Below are 23,522 nucleotides of genomic sequence, written 5' to 3' on the forward strand. Positions count from 1 at the left end.
AACCCTCTCACTCTCAGAGGGTGCCCGGACCCCCAAGTTCTCACCGCAGACCCTCGCTGCCCTTGCAGCAGGGAAAGGGAGGGCGAGGGGTGGGGGAACGCCCTGTCACACATGCTGTGTTTACTCTGGGCATGGCTATTGACTCCGGGGCCTTATCATTAGGTCCTTAGACTGGGCTGGGCAGGGCAGCTCTGAGAGTTAGGGAGAGCCTGTTCCCACTGCCCCATAGCAGAGAAGGAAGGAGGTGGCGAGAAAGGCCCCGGCCGAGCGAGGAAGAAGCTGCTGGTCCGACCCACAATGAAAACGCTCCTTCTCTTATTGCTGGTGCTCCTGGACCTGGGACAGGCTCAAGAACCACTTCACAGGTGAGGCCATGTCCCCAGCGCTGTGTTCAACTGGGGCAGCTCCCCGGCCCCCAGCTCATGGCTGCTGTGGGAGAGGAAAGCTGATGTGGGAATGAAGCATAGAAACGCAAGGCCTGCATGCACCCATGGGAGAGGGTCACCAGGCGGCCACCTCGTGCATGGCCTTAATCTCCAGTCCACGATGCCATCCCTCTGCCTCCACCTCCAATGGAGGTGCCTGCCCAAGCCCCCGGGAGCGTCTCATGTTACTAAAGAGCAGGAACCCCCAGTGGTGGTTTGGAGCTCAAAGCACCCAAGTACTTCCCCAAGGGACTGCCCATCGCTGGCCCCAAGAGTTTTTCTGTCCCTTTAAATCAGCCCTTCATGGGATTTGTGTAAAACTGAAGACTGTGCCACGTCTCCATTTTCCTAGAAGATCTCAAAGAGCCTGTCTCCAGGGGGGAGAGCCATTCCCACCCTAAAGTCCTAAGAGTCCACAGGGCAGAGATGAGGCAGAGCAGGTCAGGTGGCAGAGGGGGTGCTAATTCTGCCACACACCGGCATGCCACCTTGCAGATCCCTCTGGTGTCATTCTCTGGTTGACCTCTGGAACACGTGGTGGGAGGAAGGGAGGGAAAGAAGGAGGCAGAACTGCGTCTCCTCCTCACATGGGACTTGTCTTCAGGGTGCCCCTCAGGAGACTTCAGTCCCTCCGGAAGAAGCTGCGGGCACGGGGCCAGCTCTCTGAGTTCTGGAAATCCCAGAATTTGGACATGATCCAGTTCACCGAGTCCTGTGCAAGGGACCAGAGTGCCAACGAGCCCCTTGTCAACTACCTGGACGTGAGGCATCACGAGTCGGGGCTGGGAGAGATGGGGGAGAGGAGAAAGGGTCGGCCTCAGGGTGTGGCCAGTGCCCCATCAGTGCAAAGGCCATTGTGGATTTCTTCACTTGGATGATCCATATGGACGGATCCCCTGGGTCCCTGTGGACTTGGCTAAGCAAGCCCCAAAGTGCCCAAACGTGTAGAGCTCTCTGTGGGATGTAAGGGAGGAGGATGACAAACAAGCCACCCAAACAAAGGGACCCTGCGTCTGTCTGCTCTCAGCTGGACAGCGCACTAGCTATATGCCCTTAGGCAAATCACATAACCTCTCCCAGCCCCAGCTCCCTGATCTGTAGAACAGAGGTGTTCCTGCCTCCTCTGCCTTGCTTTCAATGTTATTATGAGAATCAGGATAACGCAAGTACCATCAAGTGAAGTAGCTGGGGGCTTCATTTGATTTCCTCCTCCTGGCCCTTCCTCTGCTCCTTCTACCTTTTATCTCCCAGCCTTGCCACGTCCTAGACCCTGTAAGCTCTGGTCTGTAGTACCTACCCCAGGCACTGATCCTGGGGGCTCTCCCCTGTTCCCCTGGTGAGCACCCTCACCACTCCCCACTGCCCACACCCTCCCTCCTTCTCTTTCCCTGTAGAACGAATACTTTGGCACCATCTCCATTGGCTCCCCACCGCAGAACTTCACCGTCATCTTCGACACTGGCTCCTCCAATCTCTGGGTCCCTTCTGTGTACTGCACCAGCCCAGCCTGCAGTAAGTGCGGCCGAGAGCCCCAGTGGGAAATGGCTGGGGGTCAGCCCTGGGAGGCCAGGCCTGGTACTCTGGGGGAGGGGGTTTGGGTTCTAGAAACTGACCATCCCTGCCACACCCCTCTCCATCTGTGAGTCTGTCCCCAAATAGCTTACAGCTGAAATAGGGCTGAACCAGGGAGAGAGCTAAAATTTGGCTGCTCTCCAAGACAGCCACTTTCATACTGATCAGAATTAATAGGGTGAAACTCAGCCACTGAAAAAAGAAATCTTCAACATGACTCACTTCCTTTGGAACAACCAAAGGAATGTAGGTAAAAGTCCCATTCAACTGGCTATTTCCTCATAGGGTGGTGGGGGCCAGGCGGGGATCTGGTGCAGACTGTTCACCTGCTTCAAGGAGGTTTGTTGACCTGTCACCCAGTGCACCAGAGGTGGCTCAGGCCAGGCACAATGGCAAGGGTGGGTCCATTTGGCCAGAGGTAACTCAGATAACTCAGGGGTTTCAGTAAGGATTGAAGAAAGAAGAGCCAAAGAAAGACATCTTGGTCTATGCAGGACACGTTCCAGAGACAGAATGTCTCAGGAAACCCCAAGGCTAGGTGTTCATGGGTTAGGCAAAGAGTTGGGAGCATTTTCCTGAAGTGGCAACTGTTTATCCCCAAGTTTCTTTTGAAGACCAGGCTCTGACCCACACTGGACAGCAGCGACTGCTGCGGCACCCGATGCATGGTGCTTATCTTGGTGTGCCTCATGAGGTCATTGCAGACAATCAGGTTTGCCCAGGGACAACTGTTCGGTGTCCAGTTAGGCCACACCTGTGGCTAGAGGGAAAGGTCGTAGCTCACTAGGCAGGGCCATGGCTGGCCTTGCTGGGAACCCACATCAGTGTAGGCAGTGAGGGCAGAGACCCTGCACCTCTGGGGCTGAGTGGCCTTGGGGCAGGGAGGAGGACACTGAGCTGTGGCCTAGGCAACAGCAGCATCCTTGCTTTTCAGAGACACACACCAGGTTCTACCCTTCCCAGTCCAGCACCTACACAGCACTGGGGAACTACTTCTCCATTCAGTATGGGACCGGGAGCTTGTCCGGGATCACCGGAGTCGACCAAGTCTCTGTAAGTGCCATTCCTTCTTTCTCTCTTGGCCAGAAACAAGGGAGACAGAACATTGTTCAGAGGTCTCAGGGGAGTGGTTTCAGGTCTGCCTCAGAGGCGGTGGGAGCAGGGGGTGGGGGCTGGCTCTGGGCCAGGGGGCGCAGCACTGGCACCTGCGAGGGTGCCTGAGGGGCAGCGTGCTCAACATGCAGGGCCTCAGGGGCAGCTCAGAGGAGACGTGCTGGTGCACAAAGCCTGCAGCTGCGTCCACAATGTCAACACCAAGGCCCGTGGTCAGTGCTGACCTCAGCACTGAGCTCCTGAGCTGCTCCTTAAACTCCCCCTGGCCAGAGGTCCTATAGGTCCTAGGCCTGTGGGAATCAGACTGCAGGTTTATAGGCAGCAATATAGACCTGGGCCCCTGGGGAGATAGATTTATACCTGACAAGCATCGGTCCAGTTCTGGGGTCTTCCCAAGACCAGCAGGGCTCAGACTTCATCAACATCCCTTCAGAGTCGGGGAAGCAGGACATACTATGTTATTAAGTGAAAAAATGCCAGCAGCAGAAAAATACCATCTATGTAAAAATATCGTACATATAAAACATCCAGGTAAAACAATACACCGTATTTTCTATTGGAATTATATACACACATGCACACACACACGAGGGCACTTCAAAAAGTTTGTGGTAAATAGAATTAATAGATAATACGAATCTTTCCATAAAATTTTTGAAGTGCCCTCGTGTGTGTGTGTGTGTGTGTGTGTGTGTGTGTGTGTGTGTGTGTGTGTGTGTGTGTGTGTGTGTGTGTGTGTGTGTGTGTGTGTGTAGCTGTCCCTCCATATCCATGGTCCCAGGACCCCCCGCAGATACTAAACTCAACTGATACGCAACTCCCTCACATAAAATGGCATAGTATTTGAAATAACATCCTCGCATATACTTTAAATCACTTCTAGATTACTTAGAATACTTAATACAATGAAATGCAATGTAAATAGCTGCTGTAATGTATTATCTAGAAAATAATGGCAAGAAAAAAGTCTGTACATGTTGGTACAGATGCAATTTTTTTTTCTAATATTTTATACCCACGGTTGGTTGAATCCACAGATGTGGAACCCACGGATATGGAAGGCTGACTACATATACATATATATATGGGGGGGTATATGTGTGCATATATATATTTACATATATATGTAAAAGTACAAATAACTATTTAAAAGGCTATGTCCCAAAATGGTGCTAGTAATAACCTCTGGGAAGCACGGAAGGGACTGAAAATGGCACACAAAGGGGAATTTTGCCTTTAGCTTGCCACTTACCTGCTGGCTCACCTGGTTGGTGTGGGGCAGCAGCCAAGCCCATAGGAACTCCAGCTTCAGTTGTTCCCTCTTCAGTTTTTCTGGCTCCAGGGCCAGGTGCATGGTTACTTCTGTGACAAGCAGTGTCAGCTTCTGCAGCGTGACACCTCCATCATTGAGGTCGGAGGCTTAGGAGCAGTGAGAGAACAATGTGGCTTCCAGTCCAACTTCAACCTCACAGGGCACAACTGGCCCTTCTTCTCCCACTTGACACCTGTCTTCCCTTTCTGCTGCCAAAACCGTAGACTTCAGGCTGCAATATCAGGACAGAAATGACATCCTAAAGTACACTGTTTAATACCTCTAATTGCATATAATCATATATATATACTGATATATTAATATATTAATATATATTAATATATATATTACTTCCCAGTGGTTCTGTTTCTCTTATCAAACCCTGATTGATACAGATAATGAAGATATGACATGCCAATATTTGTGGATACAGCAAGCAAATGCTGTCCTTGAGGGGACAATTATAACCTTAAATGCATGTATTAGAAAAGCTGAAGGTCAATGATCTAATCTTCTATTTCAAACAACAAACAAGAAAACAAGCAAACCACAAACAACAGCAAATCAAAACCAAGGAAAGTAGAAGAAAGGAAATAATAAAGAGAAAAACGGGACATCAACGAGATAGGAGAGTCACACAATATAGAAAATCAACATAGCCAGTCTTTGCAAAGATTAATAAAATTGGTAAACCTTTAGCAAGACTAATCAAGAAAAATAGAAAGGAAATACAACTTAACAATGTTAGAAATAAGAGAAGACATTACTAAAGACCCTAAAAATGAAACATTAAAAATAAGAGAATATCAAGAATAATTTTATATTAATAAATTTTACAATTTAAAAAAATTGGCAAATACCTATACCTTGAGAAGTATACCTTGAGAAGTATATGACACAAGAAAAAAAATTGAAAATATAAATACTCTTCCATTTTAAATATTGATTTTGTTATTAAAAATCATTTCACAAGGAAAACTTCAGATCCAGGTAGCCTCACTGGTAACTTCTTCTAAACATTTGAAAAGAAATAACACCAATCTTACACAAACAATTCCAGATAATTGATAAAGAAGAAACATTTCATATTTCATTTTATGAAGCCAGCATAACTTGAAAAGGACAAAAAAAATTTGAAAAGGACATTATAAGAAATTAAAATTACAGTCCAATTTCTCTCTCATAAATGTAGATGCAAAAATTCCAAAGAAAATATTAGTAAATAAAATCTTGTGATGCAGGTCGAACATCCGTAATCCAAAAATCCAAAATCCAAAATGCTCCAAAATTTGAAACTCTTTGAGTACCAACATGATGCCACAAGTGGAAAATTCCATACCTGATCTCATGTGACAAGCTGCAGTCAAAACACAGGTGCACAACACACAGTTTATGTGTGAATAACTGTAAGAAAATGATTGCTTATTAGTAGCACATAAATTCAAAGTCAGGAACAATGGTGACACCAAACAACCACAGATTGTCCACACGGGTGGCTGAAATAGTGACACCTTTGCTTTCTGGTGGTTTCATGTATACAAACTTTGTTTCATGCACAAAGTCATTAAAAATGTTGTGTAAAATTACCTCTGGGCTATGTGTATAAAGTGTATATAAAAAGTGAATTTTGTATTTAGACTTGGATCCTATCCCCAAGACAACTCATTACATATATGCAAATATTCTAAAGTCTAAAAAAAAAATCCAAAATCTGAAACACTTCTGGTCCCAAGCATTCAGGATGAGGGATACTCAACCTATATATAAAAGGATAATACATCCCCACCAAGAGGTATTTCTTTCTAGGACTCTATCACCTAAGGGAATAAAAGAAGAAAAATCATATTATCATCTCTTGATAAATTCAACACCTATTCATGACTTAAAAAAAATCTCTTAGCAAACTAAGAATATAAAGTAATTCCTTAATCTGATAAAGAACATCTACAAAGAACCCCACAGCCAACTTTCTACTTAGTGGTGAATTGTGAAGAGAATTCTCCCTGAGATGAAGAATGAGACAAAGATGCTCACTCTCACCACTTCTATTCAACATTGTACTGAAAATCCTAGTTAGTGCAATAAGGCAAGAAAAAAGATATTAAGGGCATTAATATTAGAAAGGAAGAAGTAATGCTGTCGTTATTAACATATGATGAGATTCTTTTTTTTTTCTTTTTTTCTACTGAAGCATAATTGATTACACATATTTGTGGGGTACAGAGTTGAGTATCAATACCTGTGTGCAATGTGCGATGATCAAGTCAAGATAATTGCATATTCATCATTACAAAATATAACCATTTCTTTGTGTTGAGGACATTAGATCTTTCTTCTTCTAGTCATTTCGTGACATGCAGTAATGACAAGATTCTATATGTAGAAAATTCAAAAATACTTACAGACTTAATATTGGGATTAATAAGCAAATTTAGCAAAGTTGCTAGATATGAGGTCAACATACAAAAATCATTTGAATTTCTAAACAGTAGGAAAAACAAATGGAAACTAGATTGTAGTGACAGTATTTATAATGCTATCAAAAACATCAACTACCTTTGATGACCTTTACTCTGTGGATAAGATTGTCACTCAGAAACACCACAATGTGAATGGCCACAACTGTGAAGTAAGGAAAGCCCTGTCAAAGCAAGAGATGGCTGGTGCTTCATCCAGCCAAAGAGGTCAAAGTAGTTCCGAAAACTTTAGTGGTGGTCATGGAGGTGGTTTTGGTGGGAATCACCACTTCGGTTGTGGAGGAAATTTCAGTGGTCATGGTGGCTTACTTTGGTGGCAGTCATGGTGGTGCTGGATATGGTGGTAATGGGGATGTCTATAATGGAATTGGTAATGATGGTGGTTATGGAGGTGGCCCTGGTTACTGTGGAGGAAGCAGGGACTATGGAAGTGGTGGACAGGGTTATGGAAACCTGGGCAGGGGCTATGGCGGGAGTGGCAGCTATGACAGCTATAGCAACAGAGGAGGCAGAGGCAGCGTTGGCGGTGGTAGTAGAAGGAATTTTGGAGGTAGTGGAAGCTACTGTGATTTCAGCAATGATAACAATCAATCTGCAAATTCTGGACCCATGAACGGAGGAAATTTTGGAGAAGCTCTGGCCCCTGTGGTGGTGGAGGCCAACAATTTGCCAAACCATGAAACCAGGGTGGTTATGGCGGCTCCAGCAGCAGCAGTAGCTATGGCAGTGATAGGAGGTTTAAATTAACTTCCAGGAAACAAAGTTTAGCAGGGGAGGAGAGCCAGAGAAGTGATGGGGAAGCTACAGGTTGCAACAGCTTTGTGAACTCAGCCAAGCACAAGGTGGCAGGGCCCAGCTGCTGCAAAGACATGTTCTAGACAATACTCATGTGTATGGACAAAAAACTCAAGAACTGTATTTGTGACTAATTGCATAACAGGTTTTTTTAGTTTCTGTTCTGGGGAAAGTGTAAAGCATTCCAACAAAGGGTTTTAGTGTAGAATTTTTGTGTGTGTGTATCCATGCTGTTGATTGCTAAATGTAACAGTATGATCATGAAACTGAATAAGTGTGTCTTTTTTTTAAAAAAAAAAAAAAGAACTTCTATCAATCTACAAGAAAAATGTAGACAACCCTTCACAAAAGAATGTCCCTTCCAAATGAGATTTCCAAACCCTTCCAAATGTCCAATTTCATTAATCATCAGGAAATACAAATTAAAACCATAATGTAACCCTGTGCATAATGTAATTCTCTAGAAGACCAAAATGGAAAAGAGAGGACATACTTAGTGCTGGTGAGGATCTGGAGCAATTGGAACTCTCAAAATATTGGTAGTGGAAACATCAATTGGTGCCACCAAATTTGGAAAACTCTTTGGCAGTATTTACTCAAGCAAATCACTTGGATACCCCATGATCTAGCAATTTTACTCCTAGACATATATCCAACAGAAATAAGTACACGTGTTCACCAAAGGACATCTACAAGCAGCACTATTAGTAATAGTCAAATACAGGAAATAACTAAATATCCGTCAATGGTAGAATGGATGAATAATGGTGATATGTTCACACCATGGAATACAAACGAGAACGGACAAATTACAACAGTATGCAATAAGCGCGACGGTGAGTGACAGCAGTTAGATACCACAGAGTTCATACTGAATGATTCCATTCATATAAAATTCAAAAATAGGCAAAACCAGAATTTGCTATTAGAGGTCAGGACACTGGTTACTCTTGAGGAGGTACGATGAGTTGGCGGGGTGCATGAGGGGCTTCTGAGGTTACTCTTGAAGAGTGTCCTATTTCTTGGTTGGGGACCTTGGATACACAGCTGTGTATGGTGCGTGAAAATTTACCACATTGTTCATCTATGATTTGTATTACGTTATACTTCAATTTTTTAAAAAGTTTACATAAAAATTTAAATGGGTAGGAATATGGGAAAAATCTTTATGCCCATTTAATCAAGGAAAGTTGAAAAGGGGAAGAATTAGCTTAAGGACAAATGAAAAATCCAGGAACTCGAGACCCTTTGCTAGTGATCCCCTGAGTAATTCTTCTGCGGGCTTTTATCCGTTAGGTAGAAGGACTGACTGTGACTGGCCAGAAGTTTGGAGAAAGTGTCACAGAGCCAGGCCAGACCTTTGTGGATGCAGAGTTTGATGGAATTCTGGGCCTGGCATACCCCTCCTTGGCTGTTGGAGGGGTGACTCCAGTGTTCGACAACATGATGGCCCAGAACCTGGTGGGTCTGCCGATGTTTTCCGTCTACCTGAGCAGGTAAGATCAGTCAAGCCCGCCAGTGTAAGGTCAGTTATGACTACAGGGAGATAACATGGTGCATCAGATTTATCAGTCCAAACACCTGGGTTGGCTCTCCTGCTTGGCCTATTACCAGTTGTGTGATCTAGGGTAAAACACTTAACCTCTTGGATACTATGGAAACGGGGTTTGCCTCCTAAAGTAGTTGTGAAAAGCACTTTGTACATTCTACCACATGGGTTAAATTTAAGGAATCTCTGGGATTGGTTATTCATTTATGCAGTCAATAAATAGCAAGTTCCTATTACTTGCTGAGCACGCTGCTAGACACTGGGGACACAATGAAACAGGAGAGACAGTCCCTGCAGTGGGGGGGAGGCAGAGGAAAAAATTAAAAAGTGAGCTGACAATAAAATAATTGCACGTTAATGGACAGATAAACAAATGTGGTATATCCATACAATGGAATATTATTCAGCCTCAAAAAGGAAGGAAATTCTAAAACATGCTACATCATGGATGAAACTTGAGGACATTATGCTAAGTGAAACAAGCCTATCACAAGAAGACAAATACTGTATGATTCCACTTATATGAGGTACATAGAGTACTCAGATTCATGAGTCGGAAAGTAGAAGGGTTGTGGTCAGAGCCTGAGGGAGGGGAGAGTGGCGAGTTCTTGTTTAATGGGTATAAAGGTTCAGTTCTGCAAAATGAAAAAGTTCTGGAGATTGGCTTTTCAATGATGTGAATGAACTTAACACTACTGAAATGTACACTCAAAAATGGTTAAGGTGGTAAATTTTATGTTATGTCCACTTTACCAAATTTTTTTTTTTTAAACTGCACATTATAATGTTGGAAAAGCTCACGGGTCTCACTTGCTTCTAGGCAGTCCTGCCTGGGGTCCTTGGAGGGTCATCTCATCTTCCTCCCTACACAGGAAGGAGATTTCTTACCTTCCTGACTCCTTCCCAGTCAGACCTGTCTGAGCCTGCCCTGTTTCAGCCCATTTCCCTTGTATCACCTCCCACGGGGAGAGTCCTGAATTTCTTCTGTCAGCTGTGCTTTCTCTCCAGGATGTTCTGCACTTGGGACAGGCCTAGGCAGAACTGTTAGTAAGAGAGGCAGGTTGTCTGGACCTCTCTACTTCCCCCTTGCAGGCCTTCTTGCTCCCTTTCAGCCTGGGAAGGAGTGAGTTATGATGGAAAATAGAAAAGGCTTTGCAGTCAGCCTGGCCTGGACTTAAATCCTACCACTTACATTGCTTCATCTCCTTGAGACTCAGTTTCCTCAATGGACACTAGGTTGATATGAGAGTTAAATAAGATTAGGGAGGTAAAATTGCTAGCACAGGGCCTTGCACAAAGGCCATCAACAAATGTTAGTTCCTTTCCCTTCTCCCTCTCTAAAACCGCTTTCCTAAAATTCCTACAGATATTCAGTTCCTCCCCCTTTACTGAGTTTTATATTTTCCTGATCATTTTCCTCCTAAAAATGAATCTCTTTTATGTCCTATTTCCCCAGCATCCTGCTAGGTGTTAGAACATAACCTGAGAAATCAATACCAATGAAAATTATTAAATATGCAAGCTCTAGTAAGTCACGTTGCATTCAAATTTGCTTCTTTGTCTTGACACATAGGATGGTTCTGGCCTTGGTTCAGCATGAGTTCTGCATGACCAGACCTGTTGTTCCCGTTTCGCACCTCCGTAACCTTTTAATCCAAGAAGCAGGACATTCGCAAATCATTGAGCAGAGCTATTTCTATTCTTGTACCAAAAATCCCAGACTAATCAACTTGCAGGAATAAGAAGTCCTAGACTCAAAGCCCACCTAGGTACTTGGTATGAGTAACCAGACCAAGAAGCAAAGAGTCCTAGCTGAGGCTCACCCGTAGGGCCTCTTCCTCGATAACTTGCCTTTCTCTCCATGTAGTGACTCAGAAGATGGCTCGAGGAGTGAGCTGACTTTTGGAGGGTATGACCACTCTCATTTCTCTGGGAGCCTGAATTGGGTTCCAGTCACCAAGCAAGGCTATTGGCAGATTGCTCTGGATGAGTGAGTATGCTCCGTGAAGTAGTTACAGTATGATAAAAGAACTTGTAACGGGCACAACTCAAATTGGATTAACTGAACAAAACTGCTGGCCACTAGGAGAGGATGCCAGGAGCAGGATGTGAGGGTTGGAGGAACAGAGGCACTGAGCAAAGGTGCAGGAAGGACATAGGTAACCAGGGCGGCAGACACAGCCTCCCTCCTTGTACGCGTGGTGTGCCTTTAATTCAACAGGCAGTAAATACCAGCACACAGCCTGATATGCTTTGTTTGTTCAGCATTAATACATAAGGCAAGGACATGGGGAATGTGAAGGTGAATTGGACTCAGATTTTGTCCTTGCGAAGCTTGTACATAAGATGAGATATGCCCACAAGTCGCTATCATGAAAATTGGAAGGTGGTCAGTGCTCCACGAGAGGTACCACCAAAGTGGCCCAGCAGACAGGGCAAGACAGCTCCTGTCTGAAGAGCCCTCAAGGGCTTCACAGAGGGGGTGGCATTGAAACCGAGCCTTGAAATGTACGCAGTGTCTGGGCACAGAGCAACTGCAGAAGTGGGATTAGGTGCCTGCTACATACCTAGTGCTGTACCAGACAATGAGGGAATTCAAAGTGTAATTCAAGTTTCAGTTCAGCCAAAATTAAGTTCCTGCAAGGAAGGGGCCAAGTATTAGGGATACAAAAGTAAAAACAGCCTCAGTACTCACTGTCTACTGAGGGTTTCTCATCTGTAGAGATTTACCTATTTATGGATCATGACATCATTTCAGAGGATCATGACAATGTTTTTTAACGAAATGGAATACAGTAGAAAATATCAGAGTGCACTTCAATTGTGTGTGTGTGTCTGTGTGCGTGCTGGATCAAGAAATAAGTGTATTTCTTACTATGGATCTCAATAAAAAAGCCTGGAGAAACACTCTTCTGGTAGGAGAGACCGAAATGGATGTCATGTATGTGTTCCGTGTGCGAGAGACCCCAGCAGGGAGCCAGGGAGGCCGGGCTGACAACCGTCATTCTCCCCTCAGAATCCAAGTGGGAGGGGCTGTGATGTTCTGCTCTGAGGGCTGCCAGGCCATTGTGGACACAGGGACCTCCCTCATCACTGGTCCTTCTGACAAGATCAAGCAACTGCAAAAGGCCATTGGGGCATCACCCATGGATGGCGAGGTATGTGCTGCCTGGCGGGGAGCAGGAGGCCAGGCCTTCTCTTGGGTGATGGGAAACCTCTCATGAACCTTCCGCGTTGTGTTTTAGTATGCTGTGGAGTGTGACAACCTCAACGTCATGCCCGATGTCACCTTCGTTATCAATGGAGTCTCCTACACCCTCAGCCCAACTGCCTACACCCTGGTGGTAAGAACTGTTTCCTTATTCTGCAAGTCACAGGCCTTCCCCACATGCCTACTGCTTCCCCTTTCCCAACCCACCTGCACTCAGGCTGCATTTCCTCAAACCCTCCTCCCACTTCATCCTGCTCTGAGATGGCACTGCCTCTGGGAGGACACAGATGCCCGTGAAAGAAATACCACAGGGCTAGTTCTAATTTCCAGTTCTGCCAATGGAGCAGCAGCGAACACTGGCAAGCCATTTAAGGAGGTTTTCCAATACTGCCATATAGGGCTTTTCAACCGACAAGGTTTAACCCCCTCAACCACCAAGTCAAAATAGAAATATTATTATCCTATTTTATAGATGGGAATATTGAGACTCAGAGAGTTAAATTAATGGTTAAAGATATGAGCTACATGGTGGGGGGGAGATGTACAGAACTAGGTTATATTTATTGTAACATTCAAATTAACATTTCTCCTCAAGCAAGAAAATATCTGTTGTTGCAGTAAATTCTAAGTTTGGAATATGAGGTAGAAAGGAAACTCTTTTTTTTTTTTTTTTTCCAAGCCAAACTGTATCCAGCTTTATTAAAGATACTTTTCATAAACAACCATGGTATTTCAGGCAGGACATGGGCAGACAATCGTTAACAGTATACAACAACTTTCAAACTCCCTTCTTCAATGGACTACCAAAATCAGAAAGCCACTATAAAACCCAATGAAGTCTTCATTTGATGCTCCGAACAGGGAAAGTTTAGAGTGAGGGTTGACATTTCACATTTAGAATGTTGTTTAACAACTTTTCACAAGCCGACCCTGACTTTCAGGAAATGAAATGAAAATGGCAGAATTAATCTCAATATCCACAATGTAGAAAAGGAATTGCTGCTCTCTTGAGGGATGCCATCTCAGTGGCATCACTGGAAAGTCCAGATTGCCTGACATAATGGTAACCAATTTCTGAGGGTCAGGTCCCAACAGGTTTCTGAGCTTAAGGGAGTTAGGTCTATGCTGAAGGCGGAAAGGGAGAAGAGGGCATAAAAACAAATTTTAGTTTTTCCACACCACAGGGCATTTGTGCCAACGTCAGGGAATCCCTCCTCCTGGGAGCCAAGAGGAAGTCTCTCAAAACTAGAAGGGAAAGGCATTTTCCCCAAATCAATCCAGCTTTGGAGACATTCTATTAGTGACATATGCCCCTTTCCCCCAAAACAACAACAATGAAGTGTTCTGTGTGCTAACAACATAGCTTAAAAAAAAAAAAAAAAAAAAAGTAAAACAAAATTCTGCATTTTTATAAAACTTGATAAAAAATAGTATTTCAAACTGTACAGTCACCAGAAGTACACAGTTATCAAAAATGCACACACTTCACTTGGCATCTCCAGCACTTTCAGCTTTCTGTGCCTGGTCTGTTTTGGCATCTCCGTTTTCTGCGGGGTTATTCCCATCCTTGCCAGCATCAGCTTTTCCCTTTTTCCCTTTGGGTACCTTCTCTCCCTTCTTTGCAGGGGCCTTTTTAGGCTTGGGCTCTGGCTTTGGAGGAGCAGGTTTAGCAGACAATCTTGCAGATCTTCTCTGTGGTTCATCTTTCACCTTTGCTTTATCTCCTTTAGCATCCCCTTCAGCCTTTCTCTTGGGCATGGCGGCGATGGCGGTGGGACGCAGGCGCTGGACGCGGGGGTGCAGTGGTGCGCGGGCTTTGGTCGTTCCGGGGGTCGTTCTTGCCTCTTCTTCTTCACACTGCTCCGAAAGGAAACTCTTGGACATTTTGGAAACCTACAATTGCTCCACACCACAGTTAACCCAGATTTTCAATAGTGCAGTTCTTTAGCAACACACTTGAACGTGAGTCACCCTCAGAATCAGGGTGACTGTGCAGAACAGAGGCACTAAGGTGTAGACTGAGGGCTGTGGCCTCATCCCCCAGGTCTTGTTCTCCATTCACTCCTTTCCAAAGCCATGAAATATAAACAGACAATCCAAGTAAAAACAAATGCTTGCTTTAAAACACAGCTTCGTGGTAAGTCCCCTAAACTGCAATGTAGGAATTCTGGAGCTGCCAGTGTGAATACCACACTGAGGACAAGCTAGAAGTTTAGACTGAGGCTGTTCATCAGTCTACACAGCCCTCATCTCTCCAGCACCCTCACGCTCTCCCGCCTTCACCCCATGTGAGCCCCTGCTCATAGCCACGCCCTCCCCCATGCCCAATAGGGTGCCATGGTCCTTTCCTGCCAGCGGATTTCAACCAGAGCCCCCTTAATCCATCAAGGATGCTGTAATAACTTTGACCTTTTTATCCCCTTCCTCTCAAGGAGACTCCTTGAGCCCACTGCGAATGTTCCCAATCTTTCATCAGCAACAGCAAACTTCAACTCATTGTTGGAAAGACCGCACCTGCCCTATAGACCCCCAGTCTTTGCCAAACTAAAGAATAAGGTTGGAGGAGGTTACACTCTTGTCACGGGATAATGGATGCCTGCCTACTTGCCTTATATCTAAAAGGGGTCACTCAACTGATTCTTCCCAGATCATCAATGAGAAAATGGCAGTGGCCAGCCACTGCTAGAGCTGTTTCTCTCCCTTAAAAAAAAAATTTAGTTGAGCTTCACTAGGAACTAAAGAAACCAGAATTTAAACCAAGGCCTTCTAGCACCAAACCTTTTGCTCTTCCAGCCATACAGTGAAGTTTCAGTTTTCTCAATTGTAAAATAATGGCGGGGGTTGGGGGTTTATAGCAGATGAACAGATCTCAAAATTACATTACAAAATTCTCCCGGGTCCACAAGAATGAACTTGGCAAACAAACACTTTGTTGAGCAAACTGGATGGAGTAGGGGTATATGAAATGGGAGGAAGAACTCACCAGCTGTCCAAGGCCATTCAGTGCTGGCCGCCGCCACCACACAGGAGTCTCTAGGCAGCTCTGCTTCCTTCTTCCCCTATATGTCATTGACATCCTTCTTTTCAACCCCAGGACGTCGTGGATGGAATGCAGTTCTGTGGCAGTGGCTTTCAAGGACTTGACATCCAGGTCCCAGATGGGCCCCTCTGGATCCTGGGAGATGTCTTCATACGACAGTTTTACTCGGTCTTTGACCGTGGAGATAACCGTGTGGGGTTGGCCCCAGCAGTTCCCTAAGTAGGACCTTGTGTCTGTGCCTGCCTTCCCAACACTCCCTGAGCCTGTCATATGGGGACATTCCTTACACCTGTCAGAAAATCATTTTCCACAGAATGCAGTAGTTCCCAGAGTTGCAACTTGAATTAGGACCAAACACAGCATGAAAACATACATGCATACGTGCATACGCACATACACACTCACGGCCTCACACACACCTTGCATATACCCACCACCTCCACCACCATCATGATAGAAAAACTGAGTTGCATGACCATATATTTTATTGCTTTTTGTTAACTTTTTATTATGGAAATCTCCAAACATACAGAGGTCATAGTACAATAAACGCCTGTGTTCCCCCACCCAGCCCTAACACCCATCCACACGTGGCCAGGCCTGTTTCCTCTGTACCTCCGCCCAATAGTCCCTCCACTTCCGTATACCTGGATTATTCTGAAGCAAATTCCAAGCATCACATCATTTTACCCATAAATATTTCTAACATCCTTAAATAGGCAGTCAGAATTCAAATATCTCCTGTTGTCTCATTAATGTTTAGCTATCTTTACAGTTGGTTTTTTTGTATTAGAATTCAAACAAGGTCCACAAATTGCATTTATTTGAAATATCTCTTAAGTCTCTTTTCTAGAGTTTACCACATTTGGAGTTTTGCTGGTTGAAGTCCAGAGGTGTCATTTAACATGGTTCTCTGAGTCCGTCTTTCCTAAAAAATGGTAATTGTATCTAGAGACCTGATTTTGTGGCAAATACTTTATAGATGGTGCCTGGGTATATCCTATTGTATCCCATGTGGAGGCAGATAATGCCTGAGTCTTTCTATTGGTAATGTTAAGGCTGATAAGCGTTATAGGTGGAAGGTTTAAAAAAAAAAAAATCGAGCTTATAGAAGTAGAGTAGAATTGTGGTTACGAGAGGCTGAGAAGGGGAGGGGAGAAGGGGGTATGGGGGAGGTTGGTTAACAGATATAAAAATCATAACTAGATAGGAAAAGTAAGTGCTAGGGGTGTACAGTAGTGGTGGTCTTCTATAATTAACAATAATTAATTGCATGCTCTCAGTTGACCAGAAGAGAGGAGCTCAAATGCTCTCATCACAAAGAAATGATCAATTTTTTCAATGATGAATATGCTAATTACCCTGATTTGATCATTACATTACGTACACGTATTGACATATTATCCTGTATCCCATAAATATGTACAATCAGTACCTGTCAATTAAAAATAAAATAAAATACAAAAAGGAAAAAAATAAATAAATAAAAAGACAAGAAAAGACCAATGAGTGGGTTTGGAGTTGTCAGCTTTAACCATTCATTATGAAATCCCTTCAGCATTTTATCAAATGGTGTTGGCAGCCATTGATAGAATTGCTGAGATCCACGCCAGCATTAGGGATTGCAGAACAGGGATTTTTCTAATTCATATTCCTTCCTGCATTTGTTAGTTGGAATTCTTGTATGAAAAAATAACATTCCGTCATTAACCATTTGCTCACCATTAGACAGCTCATACAGGAAAGAAGATAATTTACTTGGGGTGTCCCCTTTATCTACTAGTTTTCAGAATATTGGGTTGGTACTATAGAAAACACCAAAGGATTTTAAACGTATTTGATGTGTTTCAACTTACTGCAGTTTTTGAATGCGCAATCACCCCATCTGTAGCCAGCGGGTGCCCCTTCAGGTTAGTTCCTGTGAACTTTTCCAGCCCATCTCACACACTTCCAGGCCCATATGTGGCAGCAGCATTTCCCAAGGAGAACTTTTTGTTCCTTGCAGTGTGCCCATGTGTTTGTTGTAAATGAAAATATTTTATAGCACACAGGGGGCAGAGAGAGAGAAAGAGATTAAGAGAGAGAGAGATAAGAGAGAGATGTTGAGAAAGAGAGAGAGGTTGAAAGAGCCCCCTTTTCACCTTGGGTCCCCCAGGGCCTATCCTGGGGGAACTGACATGGAAAATTCCTGGTCTAAGGTCCATCTCCATTCTGGTGGTCTCTGTGGCCGCCAGAAACAACTTATTTTTAGCTTCCTCCCTTTAGTTTTTGCTTCTTTCAAGCATCTGCTTTACGATAAGAGGGGAGGACTTGGTCACACTTGTCTCAGTACTGACAGATCATCTAGACAACAAACCGATTAATCCATCAGACGGAGAGAACAAATCTGTGGCTATTACAGGGGGGAGGAGAAAGGGAGGGGGAGGAGAAGAGATTGGGTAAGGGGCATAAAGAATAAGCATAATTAGTAATAATAAATGTGCTAATAAAAAATTAGTTAAAAATTTTTTAAAAGAAAGAAAAAAAAGAAAACGTCTTCAGTTTTTTTCTTATTGTAAAATATATGAAAGTGTTCCATGATCTTCCTCCACAGAGAAAAGCACTATTATCAATCGGAAGTTGTTTTATACAAATTTTTTTCTTTGCACCATATAAACACACAGAGATAGCAACTGGTAAAAACAACAAACAAAATCCCTTTATCTTTCTACAAAAAACAGGAGTCGTACTCCACATAGTCACTCTAACCTGCTTTTTTCATTTAACAGCAGATTCTCTTATCAGTGCAGACAGCTCATTCTCCTACCATCTACCTGGTGTCCACTTATTTATCAAATTCTCTTTAATGAACATTAGGTTCATTTGGGGTTTAATACAATCCAATGCAATAAATATGTATTTTATTCCAGGCAGTAACTGAGGTACTCACAGACCTTCAGGATAAATGGGACAGGCCCTGGTTGTCACTTTTCAGCAGCAGGGGTCATGGAAACCACACCAGGCTGAAAGACAGGCTAGATTCACATCCGTGCTCTGCCCCTCATCAGTTTGGTGATCTTTGGTAACGACTTCATGTCTCAGACACTCACCTCAGAGCTGTTAGGAGGAATCGATGAGTTCACCTGGGAGGAAGCTCTTGGCTCTCAATCTTAGCTTCCCCTTTGGGCGTCATGCTCAGAGTAGATCACAGCTATGCACATACATACATACATAGTTTTTTTGCCTTGTTTTTACATTTTTTTGTCTTTATAGATTGTTTTTAATTAAATTATTGCTTTCAGAGTTCACTCAGCCTAATCCAAACAAGCTATCAAAGCAGTGTAACAGAGTTAACAACACAGGCTCTGGAGTCAGACAAACCTGGACTTAATTCCTAGCACAGTTGTGGGTCATTTGCACCTCAGCTTACTCATCTGTCAAATTGGCATGCTAATGCTAACTGCTTCATGGGTTTACTGTGAGAATTCAATGGCATATTGCACACATGTAAACATTCAACTAGCTTATATGCCTGTGCTCATCAAGGAACAGAACTTCACCCAGCTAGGCACATCTCCTAAAAGGCAGAAGGCCTTGGAGTAAAAAGGCTTTATAACTTTTCCTCTGAAACAAAGCACCCCAAGAACAACATGGGAGCCAACTATTGGACAACATCCGGCGGGTTTTCTCCTTGAGGGTTACTCTGTACCGGTGCTGTCCCTGACATGTTGGACGTGCAGAGCTGTGAAGCCTGGAGGATGCAAGTGATGCCTAATCCAGACCCCGATGTCTGCTGGATGACAGTAATGATTCAGACTTCACTACAGCCCTGCCTCTTCCATCACAGAAATGCTTCTAGGACCTTTGCCCTTGTCCCCACGCCCCTAGCCATTACCTCTCACCAGGAATATTTCAAGAATGTGCTAACTGATACTCTGATTCCAGCCTCTCCTCCCTCCTGACACTCGGGTGCCTGATTAATATTTCTGCAGCCCAGCCTAATTGCATCCTTCCCCTGTTCCACACTTCCCAACGGCTCCCTGCTGTGCACCAAATGGAATCCAAGCTGACAGGAATTTCAGGGCTCTCTAGGGCACATCTATTCCACCTTGAGCCAAACTGCACCACCCTCTTTTCTCACTTGCACTCTCAGCTCCTGGGATCTCTTCTACCCTGTTCACCGAGCATGCAGCTCCCCAAAGTGGCACCTTTTCAGTGCGTGTTATGATGATAGTGAAGAGATGTTAGACACAATGCTGGGCAAAACCAGATTGAAATCTCAGTCCTGTGGGACACACTGTAAAGGTCGTCAGATGTGACTTGGGGCCTTTTCTGTGCACACTCTTCTGCCAACCAGAGGTTCAGCATCTACCCAGCCTACCCCAGATGACTTCTCTTTATATTAAATGTCACCATCAGCAAAGCTCACCCACTGCACCACCAACACTTGGTGAATTCTGCTTCACAATGATAGGAAAAGCAGACATCGAAGGATCAAAAAGCAACGTCAATATGAACACTTGGCCGCCACAAGCCAGTTATCTCTGTGGTAACTTTTCTGACACCTCCTGCTTAAAACCCAAAAGGTCTATGGCCTTATATCTGTTTTCTCTTCGGCTCAGCCTTAAGCTCAGTAACCCATTTGAAAAATAAAAAACTAAACTAAAATCAACCTGTTTTGTTACCTTATTTTCTCTAAAACAGGGTGAGGCCTCACAGATAAATTTTGACATTTTTTGAAAAAAGAAAACAATTCAAATCCAACTGTCCTTTTATACTAGTGAGTTTTCTACTTTATCTGTCTGTTTATATCTACATATATGTGTACATAAATGTATGTTATGTCTACATGTTCACATGTTCCTGTCTGTATCTGTGTTTGTATTGTCTGCATGGTACCAAATTGGCTTATAATTAATGCATGCTCATTAAATAAATAAGTATACTTTTCAAGTTCATGTGACTAACTTTCTTTTTCTAAAGTTTTGATAAAATAAATACATTTTCAAAATGTGATTGAAACCTTCTGCCTAAATTTGCCTTTAGGTCAACACATTTTGTGGTATGTTTGGTACTTGTTTAATTTTTGTTTGAGGACTAAAAGCTATATAAGAACTGTCTGCTGGGTTTCTCCCAAAGCCCTGCACATGCTTTGTTGTTAGCTTGTGTTTGGTTTACTCATCAAACAGGATTATATATGTCTTTGCTAAAGGCTTTTAAATTATGTACCCAGCCTATAACAAAATGATTTTTAATTACGAAATTTTTAGGTAATTGAGGCTAATTTAGTATTGTTGGTAAGAAAGGAATCAGTATGTAAAGTAAGAGATGTGAAAATAAGAAGGTTGTGGATGTAAAGATGTACTAGTGGTTAAGAAGGCTAAGGGAAAGAAAATGATTTTATGTGAGAAGGCATCTGGTACAATGTATTCTTGTCCTAGAGTAAAATAACTGGCTATTTTTAAAAAGTAGGAAGTATAGAACAATACGGAAAGTCTAAAGCAAGTCGTTGAATGTCTGAGTAAGTCATGATAATGGTTTGTGTGGGTAAGTTTGTTAAAAAGGTTTTACAGTAGGATTGGCTGGATTTGAAAGCAAATTATGTGAGTTTTTCTAAAAATTAATATAAAAAATATTCTATACAGGGTTAAAGTTTGCTCTCCTACATTACAACAACCAAATTTCCTGAAAACAATTAACTGATCAATAAAAAATTGTAAACAGTGTCTTTATCTTTAACATAACTGGCTGGGGAAATTTATTTCATGTTTTATCATAATTTCTTGTGCTCTCTGCCTTTAAAATCCTTTGTCACTTTTGTTTTATTTTTGTAATGATTTGTGAGTGTTTTAAGCCTTTGTTATTTGACTAACTTTCCAAAACCAAATTCTAAAAATTTGGGCTTGAACTAACTTTAAGAGGTTCCAAGGGCCCTGGAGCTTCTCAAAGGATATATAAGAGATGTATCAAAACCAATTGACTTATTTGACAAATTAGATGGTATGAAAAACATTGTCAAAACAAGAAATAATGTTTAACCTTCTTTTGTTATACTAAGGTGTTATTAACATGTGTTCCAAAATTTTGTAAGGTTCTTGGAAATCTGTGTGTTGATATAAATGCTACCGGTCATAATCTTGGTTCAATTATAATTTTAAAATGTTATGTCTTCAAAAATTTCATGAAAAAACTCTGACAGTTACAGTTTCCTGACAAACTTTGAGTTCATACCATGAACTGAATTACCAAAATTCTAATGAAGAAACTGATGGGTTTGTGAAATTACTCACCAATGTCAAAACAACAAAAATTAATTACATAAAACCAATGAACTTATTTAAAAGAATTATAGGTTTTTACAATTTTTATTTTGAAACATCACTCATTAATGTCTTGTTTTCCAGATTTAAGAAAACTCTCTTAAGCTCTCTACAACTAACAGCAGTTTGGTAAAATATAATTTAAAACAGATATAAAAGCATTTGTTTTCTCCCTATTTGATCCCCCCAAATTTAAAAACTTTGAGTATCTTTATGATTATTATGGCAATGTGGCTATTTTCATAAGTTCAATAAAAATTGACTCTCTTTATAACAGGATATAACTAAAAACTTTGGATATAAAATAGCATGCCTCTTCCAAGTTCCTGACGCCTTTTCCTGTTGCCCAAATTTGGCTCAACTGCTGTTTCATCTCTCCCCCCAATGTAGAACATGACAACCTGGGAATGAGCCTTCCCAGCACCGAAGGATTAATACAAAGATAACCTGAGAATGAGCCTTCCCAGTGCTGAGGGATCGAGACAAAGGAAAATGAAATATTTTCAGTCAGAAAATTGATCATCAATGCTTTTATGAGGAATGCTTTGATTGAAAAGGGGGAAATAACATTTTGTCTACTAATGCAGTTCTCTAAAGTTCCACGGCCTTGAAAAGGGTGCTCATGACTTGGATGAGACATCCTGTTCCTAAACAAAGGATTCATAATTGATCAAGAAATTTTACAAAGATTAGACGCTTTGGAAGCAGTGTCCTGGACGTGTGAACACCAACAAGCTCGCTGGACTCAACATCAACTATTACACAGAACAGAACCCCATTCTGGAGTTTCAACAACTGGCAATAACACCCCAATTCTCACCATCAGGGATGATACCAGTGCAACAGCCCTGAGAGATGACGATGTCATCAGTCCCCACCCGGGATAAATTAAAAGACTTGCCATGCTAAAATGATACTAACTTTGCTGTAACAAAATGTTTTTGTCTTAACTGTGAAAACTTGATCTATAGCTTTTGCTTTTTCTTTTAAAAAATTAAATAAAAAAGGGGGACATGTGGAGGATACCAACATTAATAAAGCAAATGTATTTCACAGGGCCTAACTTTTTAGAATTGCACATAGAAATGTTGAGCTTGGGAAAGACAGAAAACTTTCCCCAGGCTAAAGTCTCTGTTGTAGATAAAGAATTGTAACACAGCAAAAATGCTTGCTATTAGGGCAGGTGTCCTTGGTGCGGCTAAACCTTATGATGGGAAAGTACAACGATAATCTCATTGTTCTTTTTGTAACCATCTATGTTCCTTTTCTGTAACTTTCTTGCCCGGAGAATAAAAATGGAGGGAAAACCTGATTCGGGGCTATTCCCAGGATCTTTCTTCACTTGAAAGAATTATTCCTGGGGGTAACCCTTTTGGGCCTCTCACTGCTCAGAAGAAACGGGCTCTGAGTGATCCTTCACATCTCCATCACCCTGGGAGAGTGGTGACAATTAAACCAGACTCCCTTGTCCACTCACCACACATCTACACATGTTCGTACCCACTGCATCCTTCCTGTTCCAATCCAAATTCCTTCTCTCCATAAAGCCCTCTTTGATGCCCCTAAGAATTAATCTCTTCCTTCTCTAAATCCCCACAGCTCTTTAGCTGTGTTTCTTCTTTGCTCCATGTCTTACTTCTGCTGATAAAATGCAAATGTCCATTTTTGTGTCCCCAAAGGATCTGACATACCCAAATAAATTGAATGAGTGCATGCAGGAGGGCAGGAA

The 23,522-nt window shown here is 42.8% G+C and overlaps 2 protein-coding genes across 3 annotated transcripts; one reads left to right on the plus strand and one right to left on the minus strand.

The window, feature by feature from the left end:
• The first annotated feature begins 297 nt into the window (after positions 1 to 297).
• Positions 298 to 15,717, plus strand: CTSE (cathepsin E). 2 transcript variants are annotated; one of them, XM_063114052.1, is made up of 9 exons: positions 298 to 365; positions 1,030 to 1,186; positions 1,820 to 1,937; positions 2,932 to 3,050; positions 8,991 to 9,190; positions 11,111 to 11,233; positions 12,260 to 12,401; positions 12,489 to 12,587; positions 15,549 to 15,713. In XM_063114052.1, the coding sequence occupies exons 1-9, from the start codon at positions 298 to 300 to the stop codon at positions 15,711 to 15,713; spliced, it is 1,191 nt and encodes a 396-aa protein (XP_062970122.1). The 2 variants fall into 2 exon arrangements, with proteins under 2 accessions (XP_062970122.1, XP_062970123.1); XM_063114053.1 differs by lacking the exon at positions 12,260 to 12,401 and having other exon boundaries at positions 15,549 to 15,717.
• LOC134390567 (non-histone chromosomal protein HMG-17) lies at positions 13,135 to 14,312 on the minus strand. Its single transcript, XM_063114054.1, has one exon. It carries the CDS (start codon positions 14,210 to 14,212, stop codon positions 13,940 to 13,942), a length of 273 nt encoding a protein of 90 aa, XP_062970124.1. The 5' UTR covers positions 14,213 to 14,312; the 3' UTR covers positions 13,135 to 13,939.
• Positions 15,718 to 23,522: the final 7,805 nt, after the last annotated feature.

Source organism: Cynocephalus volans, chromosome 11 (assembly GCF_027409185.1).
Source record: "Cynocephalus volans isolate mCynVol1 chromosome 11, mCynVol1.pri, whole genome shotgun sequence".
NCBI lineage: Eukaryota > Metazoa > Chordata > Mammalia > Dermoptera > Cynocephalidae > Cynocephalus > Cynocephalus volans.